This window comes from Gymnoscopelus microlampas, assembly GCF_963454915.1.
Source record: "Gymnoscopelus microlampas genome assembly, chromosome: 10".
NCBI lineage: Eukaryota > Metazoa > Chordata > Actinopteri > Myctophiformes > Myctophidae > Gymnoscopelus > Gymnoscopelus microlampas.
Window position 1 is genome coordinate 3,886,153 of NC_139947.1, and position 16,934 is coordinate 3,903,086.

General features: G+C 41.8%; 1 protein-coding gene across 1 annotated transcript; it reads right to left on the reverse strand.

Moving 5' to 3' along the window:
• Positions 1 to 2,037: 2,037 nt before the first annotated feature.
• On the reverse strand, positions 2,038 to 15,351 carry LOC311054049 (ATP-binding cassette sub-family B member 6-like; the record flags this gene model as incomplete). Its single annotated transcript, XM_084069929.1, has 4 exons — positions 2,038 to 2,082; positions 6,653 to 6,685; positions 13,756 to 14,113; positions 15,191 to 15,351. The coding sequence occupies 4 exons, from the start codon at positions 15,349 to 15,351 to the stop codon at positions 2,038 to 2,040; spliced, it is 597 nt and encodes a 198-aa protein (XP_083926055.1).
• Between the last annotated feature and the right edge of the window lie 1,583 nt (positions 15,352 to 16,934).

Here is a 16,934-nt window from a genome sequence, read left to right on the forward strand (position 1 = left end):
CCCCTGCTCTCATGAGAGCCACCGGCTTCGAATGCTATCAATGCATTGAATGGGAGATTATCACGTTTTATCAGACCATTGAATGGGCGAAGTAGGCGAGCTACTGTCTACCCTGCGATTTGTCAGACCATTCATTGGGCGTAATCAGGAGCTACTGACCTACCGACGGAGGCGGAGCAGTCCCCACAACAATATTTACGATTCTGTGCGTATCGGTACATAACTCGAACGGCGCTGAGTAGGCACAGGCGAGCGTCGCACCGCTCCGGACGGCAACTCGGTCGCCTTAGCTCCCTCGGTGGCCCGTCGCGGGGCTCCAGCTCGCCTGAGACTGCGCGCCTCCGTCATGGTCCGAAACCAAAACAACCAAAACCAAAACCGAAACTGAACAATTTAAGTCATCTCCGTCGGTAGGTCAGTAGCTCCTGATTACGCCCAATGAATGGTCTGATAAATCGCGGGGTAGCTAGTAGGTCGCCTACTTCGCCCATTCAATGGTCTGATAGAACGTGATAATCTCCCATTCTATGCATTGATAGCATCCGAAACAGGTGCGAGAGCAGGGGATTTGGTCACAAAGAAGGAGCTGTTCTCTGCATTTTCATGTGCACCCACACGCACAACCGTTAACTTCACCTTGTCAAAACAAGATGCCGTCGACATGCACAGCAGCAAACTTCACCCTGACAAAACAAGATGGCGGTCATGTGTAGGTACTATACAACAGTGGTTCGTAACATACGCCCATATATAAGCAGGACCATGGCCACATCACTCTGACTCAGACATAACCATAAACAAACCTCATACGCCATATAAGCAGGACCATGGCCACATCACTCAGACTCAGATATAACCATAAACAAACCTCTACGCCATATAAGCAGGACCATGGCCACATCACTCTGACTCAGATATAACCATAAACAAACCTCATACACCTGCAGGGAGGACCACGGCCACGTCACTCTGACTCAGACATAAACAACCCCGATACGCCTATATAGGGCATAGTAGTGGCGGCCATTTTGTGAGTCCACAGATAGAAACCGGATTATTTTTTTCCCATAGAGATTTCAAAAAATATTGATATTCATTATTTTAAGCCTGGAACTAAGCCATCCAGGCTGCTGAATCATGACCATAATTAGATTAAACAATATTTGAAAACCGCAACAAAAATAGTATTTATTAAATATAGTATATATATATATATAATATATATATATATATATATATATATATATTATATATATATATATAATATTATATATAATATATATATATATATATATATATTATATATATAATATACAGGTATATAGATATATATATAGATATATATATATATATATATATATACATATATATATATATATGGCATATAATGATAGATATGTCCTCATTATGACCGTGGGTATGCTCTAAATGTGTATTTGTCATTTCATTAGGTCTTTAAACCATTAAGACGGGAAATAATCTCTTTTAGATTTCTTTGGCTATTAAAAAATAGCAGATCTACAAGCTCATAGCGCGGCACCGAGTGCCACACTGCGCTATGAGCTTGTAGATCTGCTATTTTTTTTTAATTTGAGCAAATCTTAAATTATATGAATTTTGACCGCGGACCCCCATCTCAAAATATGTTGTTCCAGGGACCCCCAGAAGTTGTAACAGGGTTAAAAATGTGCGCTACAGAAAAAAATAATATTCAAAGATTTTCACACATTTTCCCGATTTAAAAAATACAGATCTACAAGCTCATAGCGCGGCACTCTAGAAGTAAAAGTACTGAACATTTGAAATACACAAGTAAAGTAAAAGATACCTTAAGGGCACGACCCCACCGCACTTTTATTTTACCTATGGGGCGGAATCTGCCAATGCTTTGTCAATGCAAATCGTGGATTCTTGGAAAAAAAATCTGCAAGACCATGAGACACACAGCAACACAACACAGCTTATGTTCATGTTAAACACCATGAGACAGCAACACAACATAGCTTATGTTCATGTTTAACACCATGAGACACACAGCTACACAACACAGCTTATGTTCATGTTAAACACCATGAGACACAGCTACACAACACAGCTTATGTTCATGTTAAACACCATGAGACACACAGCAACACAACACAGATTATGTTCATGTTTAACACCATGAGACACACAGCTACACAACACAGCTTATGTTCATGTTAAACACCATGAGACACACAGCAACACAACACAGCTTATGTTCATGTTAAACACCATGAGACACACAGCAACACAACACAGCTTATGTTCATGTTAAACACCATGAGACACACAGCAACACAACACAGATTATGTTCATGTTAAACACCATGAGACACAGCAACACAACACAGCTTATGTTCATGTTAAACACCATGACACACACAGCTACACAACACAGCTTATGTTCATGTTAAACACCATGCCAGACTGGAGCCTTGTTTTTACCTTGAATATCAGACTTTCATTTAACCCAGGGGTGACGCAACTTTGATGATGCAGAGGGCCACTATATTTCCACACTCACTCCAGAGGGACACAACTTTATGAACTTAAATACAACTACATTGGACATAAAAAAGACAATAGCATTTTAGTACTAGTCATTAAGCTACTAATATAGACTGAAGTAATTAAAGAGGGTCATGTTTGCATGTTTGGAATTGTAACAGCTGAAATCAATAATATATCGGTATTCTGATATTAACCTGCGGGCTGCATTAAGTGAAGGTGGGGGCTACGTGTGGCCCCCGGGCCGCCAGTTGCCCATGTATGATTTAACCTGTTAATCTGCTCTGTAAGTATTACACTATAAATATAATATAACTTCTTATGAGCATTTCCTACATTCATATTGTGCAATGCAATACCATATAATAGTCTACTTAAACATGTTGTCCTGCTATAGGATGGTGAATTCACACATTCACCAGAGCCTTCATTCAAAGAGACGTTTTACCTTCATCAGAAGAGGAGACGTTGAGAGAAAAGACGCTGCTTCTTCACATCCATCGACGTCGAGTGTCTGAGTTCATCTGAGGGCGTTTGTCTCTTCCTCAAACTCAACTAAGAACAACATCTGTGACGTCAATGAGTTTGAACAGGAAACTATGTGTCAGGTGTAAGAATGTACTATTAATATCATCTTTGTTAGAATATGTTTTAAAATGTCTAATTCAACTAGCATTAGTAGAAATCTAAGCAACTTAATAAATTACTAACTACGACTGTAGTGCTGTGGAATGAAAAAAAAAATTGGTCAACTCCGTCAGATATGCCATTTTATGGAGTTGACATCTAAACTGTGGGAGGTTGGCCTATCAAATAGTTTAATAGTCAACACTTTGATCTTTTAAAATATATTTTCCCGGCATAATTTAAGAATATAAAAAAATATAAAATATAATTAAAGTTTTGTCCCTAATTATTTGTAACTGTAATTGTATTCTTGCTCTGTAAAGCACTTTGAGCTGCATGTCATGTCATGAAAGGTGCTATACAAATAAAGATTATTATTATTATTATAACATGATACAAGTGGTATGTGAGGTTAATAAATGCCAATCAAAGCTTGGTCCATTGCAGTCTGGCCTGCAGTGTAGATACACTGCAGGCCAGACTGCAATGGACCAATTGAACATTTAATGTTCAAGGTTGTATTTATTGTTACATCTTGTGCTCGGGTATGTAAGAGCAGAATGTGTTTTACTGCAGGCATCATACGTGTGATCAAAACATGTCATATGATTGAACATCATTAACTAATACTGACCTCAGACATTATTCTGACCCCCAGCCTGAGATTAATGTGCTGCTGAAACTTTGATGAAATGAGTCAATAAAGCACAGAGTGTGACGAGACATTAAAACACTGGTTGTTTTTATGATGACATTATTTCACATTACACTACATAGATGATCATTTTCACTATGTTCAAAATATGAAAACTTTCACCTCATGAAGACCTCAGAGATTCTACATGGGTAACTAGACACATATTTTTTTTTGCTGCAGTAGGCTGGCGTTCCCGAACGCAACTCGAAAGGTTTTAGAGCCTATAAATTGAACCGTACCTAGTCCATTTGCGAACGCAATGGACACGGCTGGCAAACATTACCTAATCAAATCTCACAGGAACTAATGACGTTTGTGTCTTAAGCTTGATTGGGGATTGCACAGACAGCTAGTGCACCAGACCCAACTCGAACCAGGCACCATTTGTTTGTTTCTATACACACGGCCCAGATCCAACAAACCGTTCCCAGGACGACTGCCGCTGTCATACAAGAACTAAACATTACAGTTATTAATAAAACTGTAATGTAAAGAAACATTTCAAACATTTGATTTCAGTCACAGCTGGGTATGAATAATGTCTTATTGACACCAGCAATCAGCAAAGGAGGAGGTGAAAAAAAAGAACAGCCGTTTTAAACTGGTCATGTAATATATCACAAATTCAGGATTAAAATGTTTGTCTCTGTGTACAGACCTGCAGCAGCTCCACCATTCACCTCATTACTGCAGGCTGACACTACTGCCTTTACCAAGCTGTGACTGCTCAGTGATTGCTGATTGTCAGTTGTGGAATCCCCCCCCATTCCCTCCCCCACAGACAGCAGTTTAATTTTGAGCTTTTTCCTGAATTAAGGCCCTACTTGATCATACTACAAAAGTAGCAGATCTACAAGCTCAAAGCTTGTAGATCTGCTACTTTTGCCATTTTTGAATTTGAATCCTGTGACAGTTTTGAACATATGAGGTTTCCACCCGACAGAGACAATGTATACTGTAGAAACATTTTCAGAAAACGTGGGGTAGGATTTAGAAGGCGTTTTTAGAATGAGCCTCAGGTCTAAATGGGTGTTACGACCCGGCCTAGGGGTCACCAGGTGTAACATAAAAATGGACTCCCTCCTACCCAGTTCCCAATTCAGACAAGCCACACAGGTTTAAAATCGTAAGAGTTCACGATTTATTTTACAATTAATAAAACACATTTACAATACCTCAGGGTGGGGACCATAACTTCCAAAATAAGCAAGTCCTACTCTCAACTAACAAAACACAGAACAAACTGAAATGACAAAGAGAGAGGTCACCCGCCCCTACATACACAACGCATTACAGTATCACAAGTCTAAAACTGATCAAAGTGCTGCTGTTTGGGAACTTGGCTAGAAGAAGGACATAAGTACAACTGAGGACAGCCACCAGGGGTGGCAGTGGCTCAGGGGTAGAGTGGCTGGGTAGAGTGAACTGGAAATCACAAGGTTCCCAGTTCGATCCCGGGCTGGGGCGCTCCCCTAGCCTGACTCTCAGCCTGAATTTTCATTTCGTTTCACTCCATTATTCAGTCTGAAAGCCCTCTCAATGCAGCCGATTGCTGAGATGGGGGCGTGGCCAAAGTTTTTTTTTTCAAAGACTCTTTGGCGATTGGTTCATACTGGATTATCCCGATCCCGATTCGTCGAACAGATTTTCAACCGAGGCTGAGACCTCCTATGAGAGCGTCACCAGACCAGAATCGCCTGAACATATTTTTTTAATGGCCGTGGCTAGCGATTCACGGGCTGGAGCCAGGCTAGCGCTCCCCCAGAGTTAGTGTCGAAGTAGCCTCGATCTCCAGGCTTTTATTGTTTAGTTTTGCTAAAAAATAAAAGCCTGGACCAACCATAGCCTGTCCTGGGTATAAGGAAGTGGGATTTCCCCAACCAACCAGAGTGCAGTGGGCGTCGCTCGTAATGTTGTGTTAACGGGGCGGGGGTTGACGGACAGATCGGTGAACCAATGGGATCAGGCGCAGTCTCACTGCGCCTCTATACACCCGCCCTTCTATACACGAAATCAGGAGCGTTGGAGCAGGCTAGTGTCGAAGTGTCCTTGAGCAAGACGCTGAACCCCTAATTGCTCCCAATGAGCAGGTTGGTGCCTTGCATGGTTTCCTCCCCCATCGGTGTATGAATGTGTGTGTGAATGGGTGAATGGCACAATCAATGTAAAGCGCTTTGGATAAAAGCGCTATATAAATGCACCATTTACCATTTTACCATTTACCATTTTACCAATCTTTTAGTCCCCAGCCTGGTCACAAGAGCCAATTATCAGCAGGCTCCACCTAGTCATCAGCCAGTCACACTCAGCCACCACGCATTCACACCAGCTGGTACTCAGTTACTCAATTGCACACACACCAATGAGAGAAACATACCTACACACACAGGCAACACACAGGAAAACATATATATGACCCTATAGCAGTGGCGGAGCGTCCGGGTAGGCGAGGTAGGCGGCCGCCTATGGGCCCGGGACTCCGGGGGCCCGGGCCGTCAGATCACATGGACCTTTATTTCATTAGAATTAGACGCACTTTGCGTGCTCCGCCTCTCAGCAACTTTCCCAGAGATTCACCAGCCTGTGCACTGGTGACTGAGCACACATGCACAGGCTGGGCACACGTGCACGGGCTGGACACACATGCACGGGCTGGACACACATGCACAGGCGCTGCGTGTGCGTGCGCGTGCAGAGGGGGGACCTGATCAGTGTGCCGTGCCTACCGGCCCGGCTTTCAGTTGTTCCGCCACTGCCCTATAGGCTCATAACAATGGGTTAAAACACAGACCTGACCTGGGCTATGAAACGGATCAGTAAACAGCCGAGCTGAAAGAGACCACACACATGGTTTATTCACACTTAAAGAGCTGGTGCCATGTTTTTGCACTTTTTCTGTTTTTCATGTGTCTATGAGGTTGATAGAACTTCATTAAGTCCCCCGGTGGTGGTTTTATGTCTTTTCTGATTATTTGGAGTTTCTTCCTGGAGGCTGAAATCTTGAGGGTCAATAGAGAAACAGCCCTTTAGTGATCACAGAGCCCCCAAAAAACATACCCTCCCCCTCATTATCATAACACAACAGGTGTGGGCATTAGGAGGAGGAGGGACTAGGACAGGTGGGTGGTGCTAAGGTGGTGGAGGAGGTGCTAAGGTGAGAACCAGGCATACTTAATGAACTGGAGGCGTGTCCACATAAACATTTTTTTTTTTACAATTTCTGTACACTTTATTTTTTTTATTTTTTATTCTTACATAATAATAATACCTTATGATCAGGTTTTAGGGTTGAAAAATATCATGGCACTCCATCTTTAAAATAACAACGTCTATACCGGTGACTGTCACGTCAATTAACTGTCAAGTTCAGCTGGTTTTCCTTTGTACTTTCAGGTTGGTGTCGTCCTGTGTGGCTTCCAGTCTTTCTGTAAAGGCCAATACCTTGTGACATCGGGAAGAAACTTCGGACAGGCTTTAATTCCGAACTAGTTCAGAGAGTCAAGACACCTGGGAAAGCAGGAGTTCTGAGATCTTTAATGACGTCCATGTGTAGTTACAGTACATCACCTCCCTTTATGAAACATTTGTGAAGGAGCATGTTGGCCTTACGAGTGAAAACATCATAACTGTTCTTAAATGACCTAGTCAGCTATAGATGATCAGTTCTGCTGACCAGACAGAGTCACTGTGGTTATCCTCCTACAGAGATAAACTATCCTCTCCGTCTCATTTCCTCTTAGTGTGCACACTGTTTCCTCTTCTCTAGACCTAAAGAGGAAGCAGCTTCTCTACTGCTCTGACCACACTGCCCCGCTTTCTACAAGACTCTACATGCTACAGTTACATTAAGCTACATGTGTAGCTGCCTGTAATGATGTGTAGCCTCATACTTGTTCATGCATTATGTTTATGCACTTAACGCCAATATAAGCTAAACAACTGTAATGTCTGGATTGGGGGGGAGATAACCTTTAGTTTTTTTCCCCTCAGTTTTCATCAGTGGTTTGGAACACATTATGGTCAAATCATACTAGAGAGACGGAAAGAGGAAGTACAATTATTTGAGCTGCGTTCAGCACTTCGAGTGAGAGGAGGGGCTGCTACATGTGGGCAAGAGAGAGTGAGTGAGTGAGTGAGTGAGTGAGTGAGTGAGTGTGTGTGTGTGTGTGTGTGTGTGCGTGCGTGCGTGCGTGCGTGCGTGCGTGCGTGCGTGCGTGCGTGCGTGCGTGTGTGTGTGTGTGTTAAGCCTGTGTGTTGCATTCTTAACCTTTCAACTAGGCACAGATGACAAGAGCCATATCAATACTGTGATAAATTAATATTGAAACAGTTTGACATATTCAGAATCAATGTGTAGGCTATTGAACAATATATATTTGTGACAACACTAAACCTATATTGTTGCTGCACACACTAGAAGTGTGTGTTCATGTCCTCCACTACACCACTGGGTGTCTGTGGAAACACTTTGAACATTATGATTGTGTTCTGTGGAGTTCACTCTACAGCAGGGGTTCCCAAACTATTCAGGCTGCGACCCCCCCAAAATAATCATATTTGAACTGGGGACCCCCCTGGGGACCCCCAAAATAATCAATATAGCTGTGCTATTATAGCTCAAAAATAGCAGATCTACAAGCTCACATCGTGTCACTTCGATCTTGTAAATATACTATTTTTGAACATTTTTTTAAAATCTTGAAAGATTCTTTTTTAACAAAAATAATCTCTTCTGGGCGTCTCTGGCACAAAACATTTCTGGCCAAATAAATATTGTTTTGGTTTAATGGGTTAATGGGTTAATTGACTACAATAGCATCCCCTATCTAAAGTAAATGGTGCATTTATAAAGCGCTTTTATACAAAGCGCTTTACATTGATTGTGCATTACATTCACACATTCACACACCGATGGCGGAGGAAACCATGCAAGACACCAACCTGCTCATCGGGAGCAATTAGGGGTTCAGCGTCTTGCTCAAGGACACTTCTACACTAACTCTGGGGGAGAACCCCAGCCCGGGATCGAACTGGAAACCTTGTGGTTTCCAGTTCACTCTACCCGGCTATTCTAGCCCTAAGCCACTGCCGCCCCATTATAAAGTATTATGGATGCAGTCCTGGCTAGCATCACAGGGCAGGACATGGGTCTAAACACTGTCTATTATACACTTAACACTGAGTTCATCTGTTCTAAAAATGAGATATTTCAATAAACATGCACTCCTGAACATGCTCACACAAGATTGCAAGTTTTGCATCTGTTTCTTGCATCCCACCCAGTAGAATAAAACATTTGTTATAAATAACAGCTGATGATAATATGACACAATAACTCCTTACATATTATCCTCATACTGCATACAGTTGATATAGAAAGCATAACATTGTGTGTGTTCAGTGTATGTTTGTACAGAGACCTACAGAGATGGTGGTTACAGAGAGGCAGGCTTGTGGTTAGCTTGAAGGTTTCACATCTGACATTGTGTTGTCAGGCGGAAACCTTGTATGTCTAAAAAACATCCTTTATCATTATAAAAACATGTAAACATTTAAACATAGTGAAAATAGCCGATCTACAAGCTCACAAAGCGCCACATTGTGGTGCATTGTGAGCTTGTACATTGGCTATTTTCACTACTTTTGTGCGACACTGTAAGTAGGGCATTCATTTTATGAAAACATAGTTTAAATATGGAGATACATGGATTTATTGGTGCGGCCGGCCCAGCACACAGGATCCCAAATATATTATATATCTAGGCTCAACCTTTACAATCGTTACTACATTGATTTCTTATTCTATTGTAGGTGTTGTAGCCTATGTTTATTATTATATGTATGCACTTAAAAACCCATACAAGCAAAACAACTGTCATTTCTGGAGTGTGTGGGGGTTTCTTCCCCTCAGTTTTCATCAGTGGCTATTATGCAAAAGAGGTGGCCTGGCCAAATCATACTAGAGAGATGGAAAGAGGAAGTATAATTATTTGAGCTGCGTTCAGCACTTTGAGTGAGAGGAGGGGCTGCTATATATGGGGCAAGAGTGTGTGTGTGTGTGTGTGTGTGTGTGTGTGTGTGTGTGTGTGTGTGTGTGTGTGTGTGTGTGTGTGTGTGTGTGTGTGTGTGTGTGTGTGTGTGTGTGTGTGTGTGTGTGTGTGTGCGTGCATACGTATGTGCTTGTGTCAGCGTAGCCTGCGTGTTAAATTCTTAACCTTTCACCTAGAGAACACAGGGAAGTCATATCAATAAATATGCATATATATGTAAATGAGTATTGGAACAGTTTGAAATATTCAGAATCAATATGTAGGCTATAGTGAACAATGTATGTTTGTGTTACTGTTGCTGTTCATATCTCCTCCACTACACCACTGTGGAAAACTTCTCAACACTATACTGTACATAATGCACATTTTCAATAATATCAAAGCTTTCAGTACATGATATTCCATGTCAGGAGTATTACATTGGTGATAATATGACAGAGCCTTTATTGACCACTATACTACAGTCATGTTATTCAGTGATTTTTTATATTTTCATACAATAGCATAGTTTTTGTCCCTATATCTAAAGTATTATATATGCAGTCCTGGCTAGCTTCACAGTGCAGGACATGGGTCTAAACACTGTCCATTATCCACTTTACACTGACATCATCCGTGATATTTCAATAAACAATAAAGTCCTGAACTTGTTCACATGCTCATTCAGATTTGCATGCTCAAGTAGGGCTTTTTTTTTTTTTTTACAAAAGCACATAAAAAGTTGATGGAGATACAAGGTTTTATTGGTGCTGCATGATGTACAGCCTGCTCTGTGTGTCACACTCAAGATTCAAGATTGTTTTTGAAAATAGCAGATCTACAAGCTCACAACACGTGCAATGCCACTCGTTATGGGCTTGTAGATCTGCCATTTTCAAATGTATATGTTACAGTACATGTGGGAAACCAGTAGAAGTGGGAAAAGCTGAACGGGGAGCGCCCATTGAGTTTTTTTCATCAGTGAGAAGTGAGTTTTACACTAGAAAGAAAATGAAAAATAATGCTGTTTAACCGTTATCACTGTGGAACCTCAGTTAGAACAGGTTCACAATTTAAACTTAAGAATCAACCTAAATAGTTGGCTGGTCTAGTGTATAATAATAAGGGTAATAATAATAATAATAATAATAATAATAATAATAATAATAATAATAATAATATGGCTCAAAATAAACAATCAAAAATGTAATTATAATACATCTGTTTTAGACCCTCAATGAATGTAATCTGAAGAAAAGACACAATCACAATGACTATAAATGATTAAAATAGGTGAAAGATCAATCCATCCACATGATATTTAATGGATGAGGATGTGTGATGCAGCATGCCTCGGTCCATAGCACTGAAATGTCTTGTAAAGACATCTGGAAGGAAACTGTAGATGAACTCCTGTCACAAGGAGATGGAAAGACAGTGATGGGGGCTTGACTTACCACCTGCTCCACAGTCCACAGTGACTCCTACAGGCCATTAAGTGCACCTGTAGGACAGACTGCAGCAGCCTGAGTTGACAGTGAGAGAACTCTTACATGTAGAACTGTAAAGGATGTGGGTGTTAATTCACTGAGCACACCATGTTAAGTGGTCAGATGGGTGGGCTGTGGGCATTTTGTTTTAATGACCAATCAATCAATTGTGTTTTTTTTAAGGAAAATGTATTCAAAGAGTAGAGAAATGTACTGTACAAATGACATTGCATAAAGTTATCATAAACATTTGGGGGAACCATTATTAATGTCCCATTGTTGAATAGTTTTAGCATTATTATGTAATACTCTATACTGTATGTAATACTACTGTGAACACTAACCCAGCACCATGCCCCATTATTAAATAATTGTATATTATTATTAACATAATATTTGAATTAAACCTTAATTTAACCAGGTAGACCTCATTGAGACATAACATCTGGGGCGGCAGTGGCTCAGGGGTAGAGTGGCTGGTAGAGCGGTCGGATTCTCAGTTCGATCCCGGGCTCCCCCAGAGTTAGTGTGGAAGTGTCCTTGAGCAAGACACTGAACCCCTAATTGCTCCCGATGAGCAGGTTGATGCCTTGCATGGTTTCCTCCTCCATCGTATGAATGTATGGGTGAATGTAATGCACAATCTATGTAAAGTGCTTTGGATAAAAGTGCTATATAAATGCACCATGTACCATATATAAATGCACCATTTACCTTATATAAATGGAACATTTAACATCTATTTTTTAGGCAGCACAATAAATAAAAACACATTTAATATTCAAAGACAAATAGTTCTCACTCACCACGTGAAATGTCTTTCCCTCTTTGATGAGCGGCAGGGTGTTTAGTGGTGAGTCATCATCATTCATTTGATGACCGGGTCATCGGTCAATAGGACCAACTCCTCTGGTCATCAAATGATTGGCTCAGGAATGCAACAAAAACTAAACAATCTCCATGAATTCAAGGCTTCATGGGGTCTGTAATTGATAGACAATACACACACACACACACACACACACACACACACACACACACACACACACACACACACACACACACACACACACACACACACACACACACACACACACACACAATTTCAGTGTTTATATGCCTTTTTTCAGAATGGAAAAAAAAAATATTATTTTTTTTTTTTCTGGTTTATATCGGTTTTCGGCCATAACAGCAATTATTATATATATGGTGAGTTGAGATATCACTCAACTCACCATACGATTCGAATCACAATACTAGGTTCACGATACGATTTCTTAACCACAATCATTTTCCAGACAAATCTAGTATTTTCTATACTATAATAATGTGTTTTCTCTCATCCTCTTTTCAATACAGTAGCAAATGACTGAAAACTCTTTTCATCAATTCTTTTTTTGGGCTATTTTTTGCATCGTGATACATTTTTTATTAAATGGATTTAAATTGTCACCAGTTTGAATCGATTTCAATAGATTTACGTTACATGCCTACATTTCAGATAAATAAAATGTTTTTTCCCAATTCCAGTGTCAGTTATTTTGTTAGTAGAGATGTACAGATGTTTTCCTTCCCAATATCGATAGCTTGAGTATCGCTCAATACTGAGTACTGATCCAATACCAGTGTGTAGTTTAAACACATCTAGGACAGTGGTTCTCAAAGTGGGGTCCACGGACCCTCAGGGTTCCTTGAGAGGGTTCCAAATGGACCCTTACAGGTCTGTAACTCTGAGAGTGTACAAATGGAACCAAATGGACCCTTACAGGTCTGTAACTCAGAGAGTGTACAACCACTGGGACCACTTACGGGTCCATTTGGTTCCATTTGTACACTCTCAGAAATTAAAAGATTTGAGAACCACTGATCCAGGAATAAATAAATAAATAAATCCCTTAATAATTGTTAAAGTGCAGCAACAAGTTAGTAAAGGAATAATGAAAATAGTACAGTAAGAGTATAAAACATCAACTGAAGCGATCAAAATATGACTAAATGAAATATTATCATGTGATAAATGACGAGGTATCGTATGGGCAGAGGCTGGAACACTCACCGATACCGACACCAGTATTTTAGTCCACGGACCCCCATCTAAAAATAGTTTTTGTGCCAGGGACCCCTGTACCAGATTTGTATTGTTAAAATGTAAAAAAATAATATATATATATATATTTTCCCCAAGAAGTTTTTTAAAATAGCCAATCTACAAGCTCACAACGTGTTGCATCGCGACGCGTTGTGAGCTTGTAGATCGGCAATTCAAATATCCAATAGATGTAAGTTTAAAATGCTCATGTGACCTAGACGTCCTTTTTTGGGCCTTGTTTTCATAAACCTGGTTATTTCTCTCGCCAGATCTGGCAACACTGTCTCTCACCTGTTGCTGGGGGTCTCCCAGAGCCCACCACCATGCAGTGAGGACTGAACCATCTCTCACCTGTTGCTGGGGGTCTCCCAGAGCCCACCACCATGCAGTGAGGACTGAACCATCTCTCACCTGTTGCTGGGGGTCTCCGAGAGCCCACCACCAGTGAGGGCTGAACCAGGAGACGAAGGCCAGGTTCTCTGCACAGAAGGCCAGGGCCCAGAAGAGTAGCAGAGCGGCGCTGTGTCCTCGGGTGCGGTCCATCACCAGCACCCTGCGTCTCTCCACCCTGAGCAGGACCACGGCCCAGACCCAGCCCAGCGCCGAGAAACAGCCGTACAGAAGCGCGTAGCCGGGCAGCTCCCCTCCACTGCAAAGCATGGAATAAAGATAAATAACATCTCATGACTGAACCATTCTGTTAGCAGCAGCATCCCCCCCAGACACACACACACACGCACGCACGCACGCACGCACGCACGCACGCACACACACACACACACACACACACACACACACACACACACACACACACACACACACACACACACACACACACACACACACACACACACACACACACACACACACACACACACACACACACACACACGCTAGGGATGGACAACTAATCGGTCATCATATCAGTGTACATTTTTTCAAAGCGAACATTTTTAACTCTTTGAGTTAAATACTTTGAGATGGGGGGGTCCCTGGAACAAAATACTTTGAGATGGGGGGGTCGTCCACTGGCATGTGCGTGACATGAGCACGGCCCGCGATAAAATAAAAAAACACCCGCAGATCACATGTGCTGTGGTTCCCTAGTCCCTAACCGACGTGTGAAAATACAAAAATGCAGCAAGCAGCTTATAAAGCCTTCCTTATGTCAGATTCAAAACAGTAATGCCAGCCCAGTACCTACTGACGTTTGTTTATTGAACGATCAAAGCTTAGATTAGCACGTGTCAAGTCAGACAAATGTAAACCCTTGACGGTCGGTAGACTTCAAAATAAGAACACTTTGTCAGGTTATGGGAAATTAAGTGTCTTCTGGTATGTGTGTGTGTGGTATGTATATGTTGGCCTATAATGTGCTGTTTTCACTGTTGCTACACTTCAAAATATAACAAGTGTGAATTCATAGTCATATTCATTAAGCTATTTAGATATTTGGCATGAATAATATTGAGTTATGAATTTTTTATCGTGCAGCCCCAGAATTCGCAAGTGAAAAAATTAGTGTTAAAATGAATGGTCATTCAAAATGTACCTATACATTTATATTGGACGATTGACTTTTCGGGCAAGTGGGCAAGACCTGTGGGCAAGTAGAACATGACCTATGCTTGCCCGACGGGCAAGTGCCTCTGAGACCTTCGTGTCAACCCCTGCAGACATGTTTTAGAATCGTCCTCAGGTCTTAAACAGGTTAAATAATAATCACCTTGCCGCCCGCCACAGCATCCCTCCCACGAACTGGAGCAGGAGGAGGCCGGAGACGGCCTGCTGGAGGCCGTAGAGGCGGGAGCGCGGGATGAACTTGGGCTCCATGGCGGTGCCGTAGCGCTGGTAGCAGGGTGCCATGTCATTGTTCCGACGGCTCATTGTTCCGACGTATACTAAGCCTATACCTAACCCTAACCCTAACCTTAACTGCACGCGGAAGCCACATAGTCGGAGTAATGGAATGTCGGACTTATGGGCAGTCCCCGGTAGCAGACGCAGTGCACGGTGCCCAGGAGGAAGGCCAGGCTGAGCAGCACGGAGGGCACCAGGGTGAAGTAGAAGCAGGGGCCCATGCCGTGGTCCACCCACGTCCGGGAGATGGAGGAGTTGGCCTCACAGTAGCTCTGAAGCAACGCCATGGTGGCTGCAGCAGCTGGGGAGGGTCAACCGACGGAGAGAATTGGTTAAGGAAGACATATAGTACACTGAAGGCCTATTGGCCAGACTGTGAGAAAGCATATTCATTTTAGCGTCCTAACTGAGAGAAAGCATATTCATTTTAGCGTCCTAACTGTGAGAAAGCATATTTATTTTAGCATCCTAACTGTGAGAAATAAAATGTCAGAAAGCGTATTTATTTTAGAGGGGCGGTGCTTTCACTTAGCCGTTGCACCGTCTTTTGTCGACTGACACAGCCCTATTTTGCCTCTTTCTTATATCATTTGATAATTTGGCCAATGTTTGACCAATTTTTATAGTATAGATTGTCGATTACTTTTGATGGGTAATGGTCTTTTTCAGGTATTAAAAAGGTCTTAAAAGTCATTAATCATATGGGAGTTAAAAAGGTCTTAAAAGTCCTTAATTATATATGGCAGTTAAAAAGGTCTTAAAGTCATTAATGATATGGGATCCTGACCTACAGGTTGAGAACCACTGCTATACAACATGTGCTTTTGAGTGCATCACATCACAACAGTGAAATGAGACCGCATAGCAGATATGATGCTAAAGTTTTCTTCTGTAAACAGAGGCAAGTCAGGGTCTATTGCAGCCTCTTGCCTACAAAGTACCAGACAGCAAGACCAACTGTCTTGTTGTCCTCTGTACAAAGTACCAGACAACAAGACAGACTGTCTAGTTGTCCTCTGCAATATTCTTATAGTTCTTGACTTCAGTGACCCTTCAAAAAATCCCTTACTTTAAATTGTTGGCAACCCTACTTCCATGTTCCATTGAAAAATAAGGTTATCCTAAAGCCTGTCCTGTAGCTTTGTCGCTGCCAGTGTGAACGCAGCATAACAATAAGTATAACACTGGGGCGTTATGCAGTGGTGGAGTACTCAGATATGTACTTAAGTACGCACAGTACTTGAGTACATTTACTTAAGTTACTTTACACCACTGGTAGCCTGTAGCATTGTAGCTGCCAGTGTGAACACAGCATGCATATGTGTGTGTACAGCTAATCTCGGACACCACTGCACCGTTTGGTGTGAAACTCTGCGCTCCCAGTCGGCCAAGGAAGAATCTCCACACCAAGTTGGCTCACAGGGCGGCGCTTTCACTTAGCAGTTGCTCCGCATCTCGTCTACATCCACTCATTTTGAAGAAACAAGAAGTTGAAGGATAACATTAAGACTGATAACTTGATTTGCCTGAAGAAGGAATATGGTACTGGTTGAAATGACTGCTGAGGTGCACTCGAAGTCTTGCAGCAGGCAGAGGCCGTTTGCGGTTTT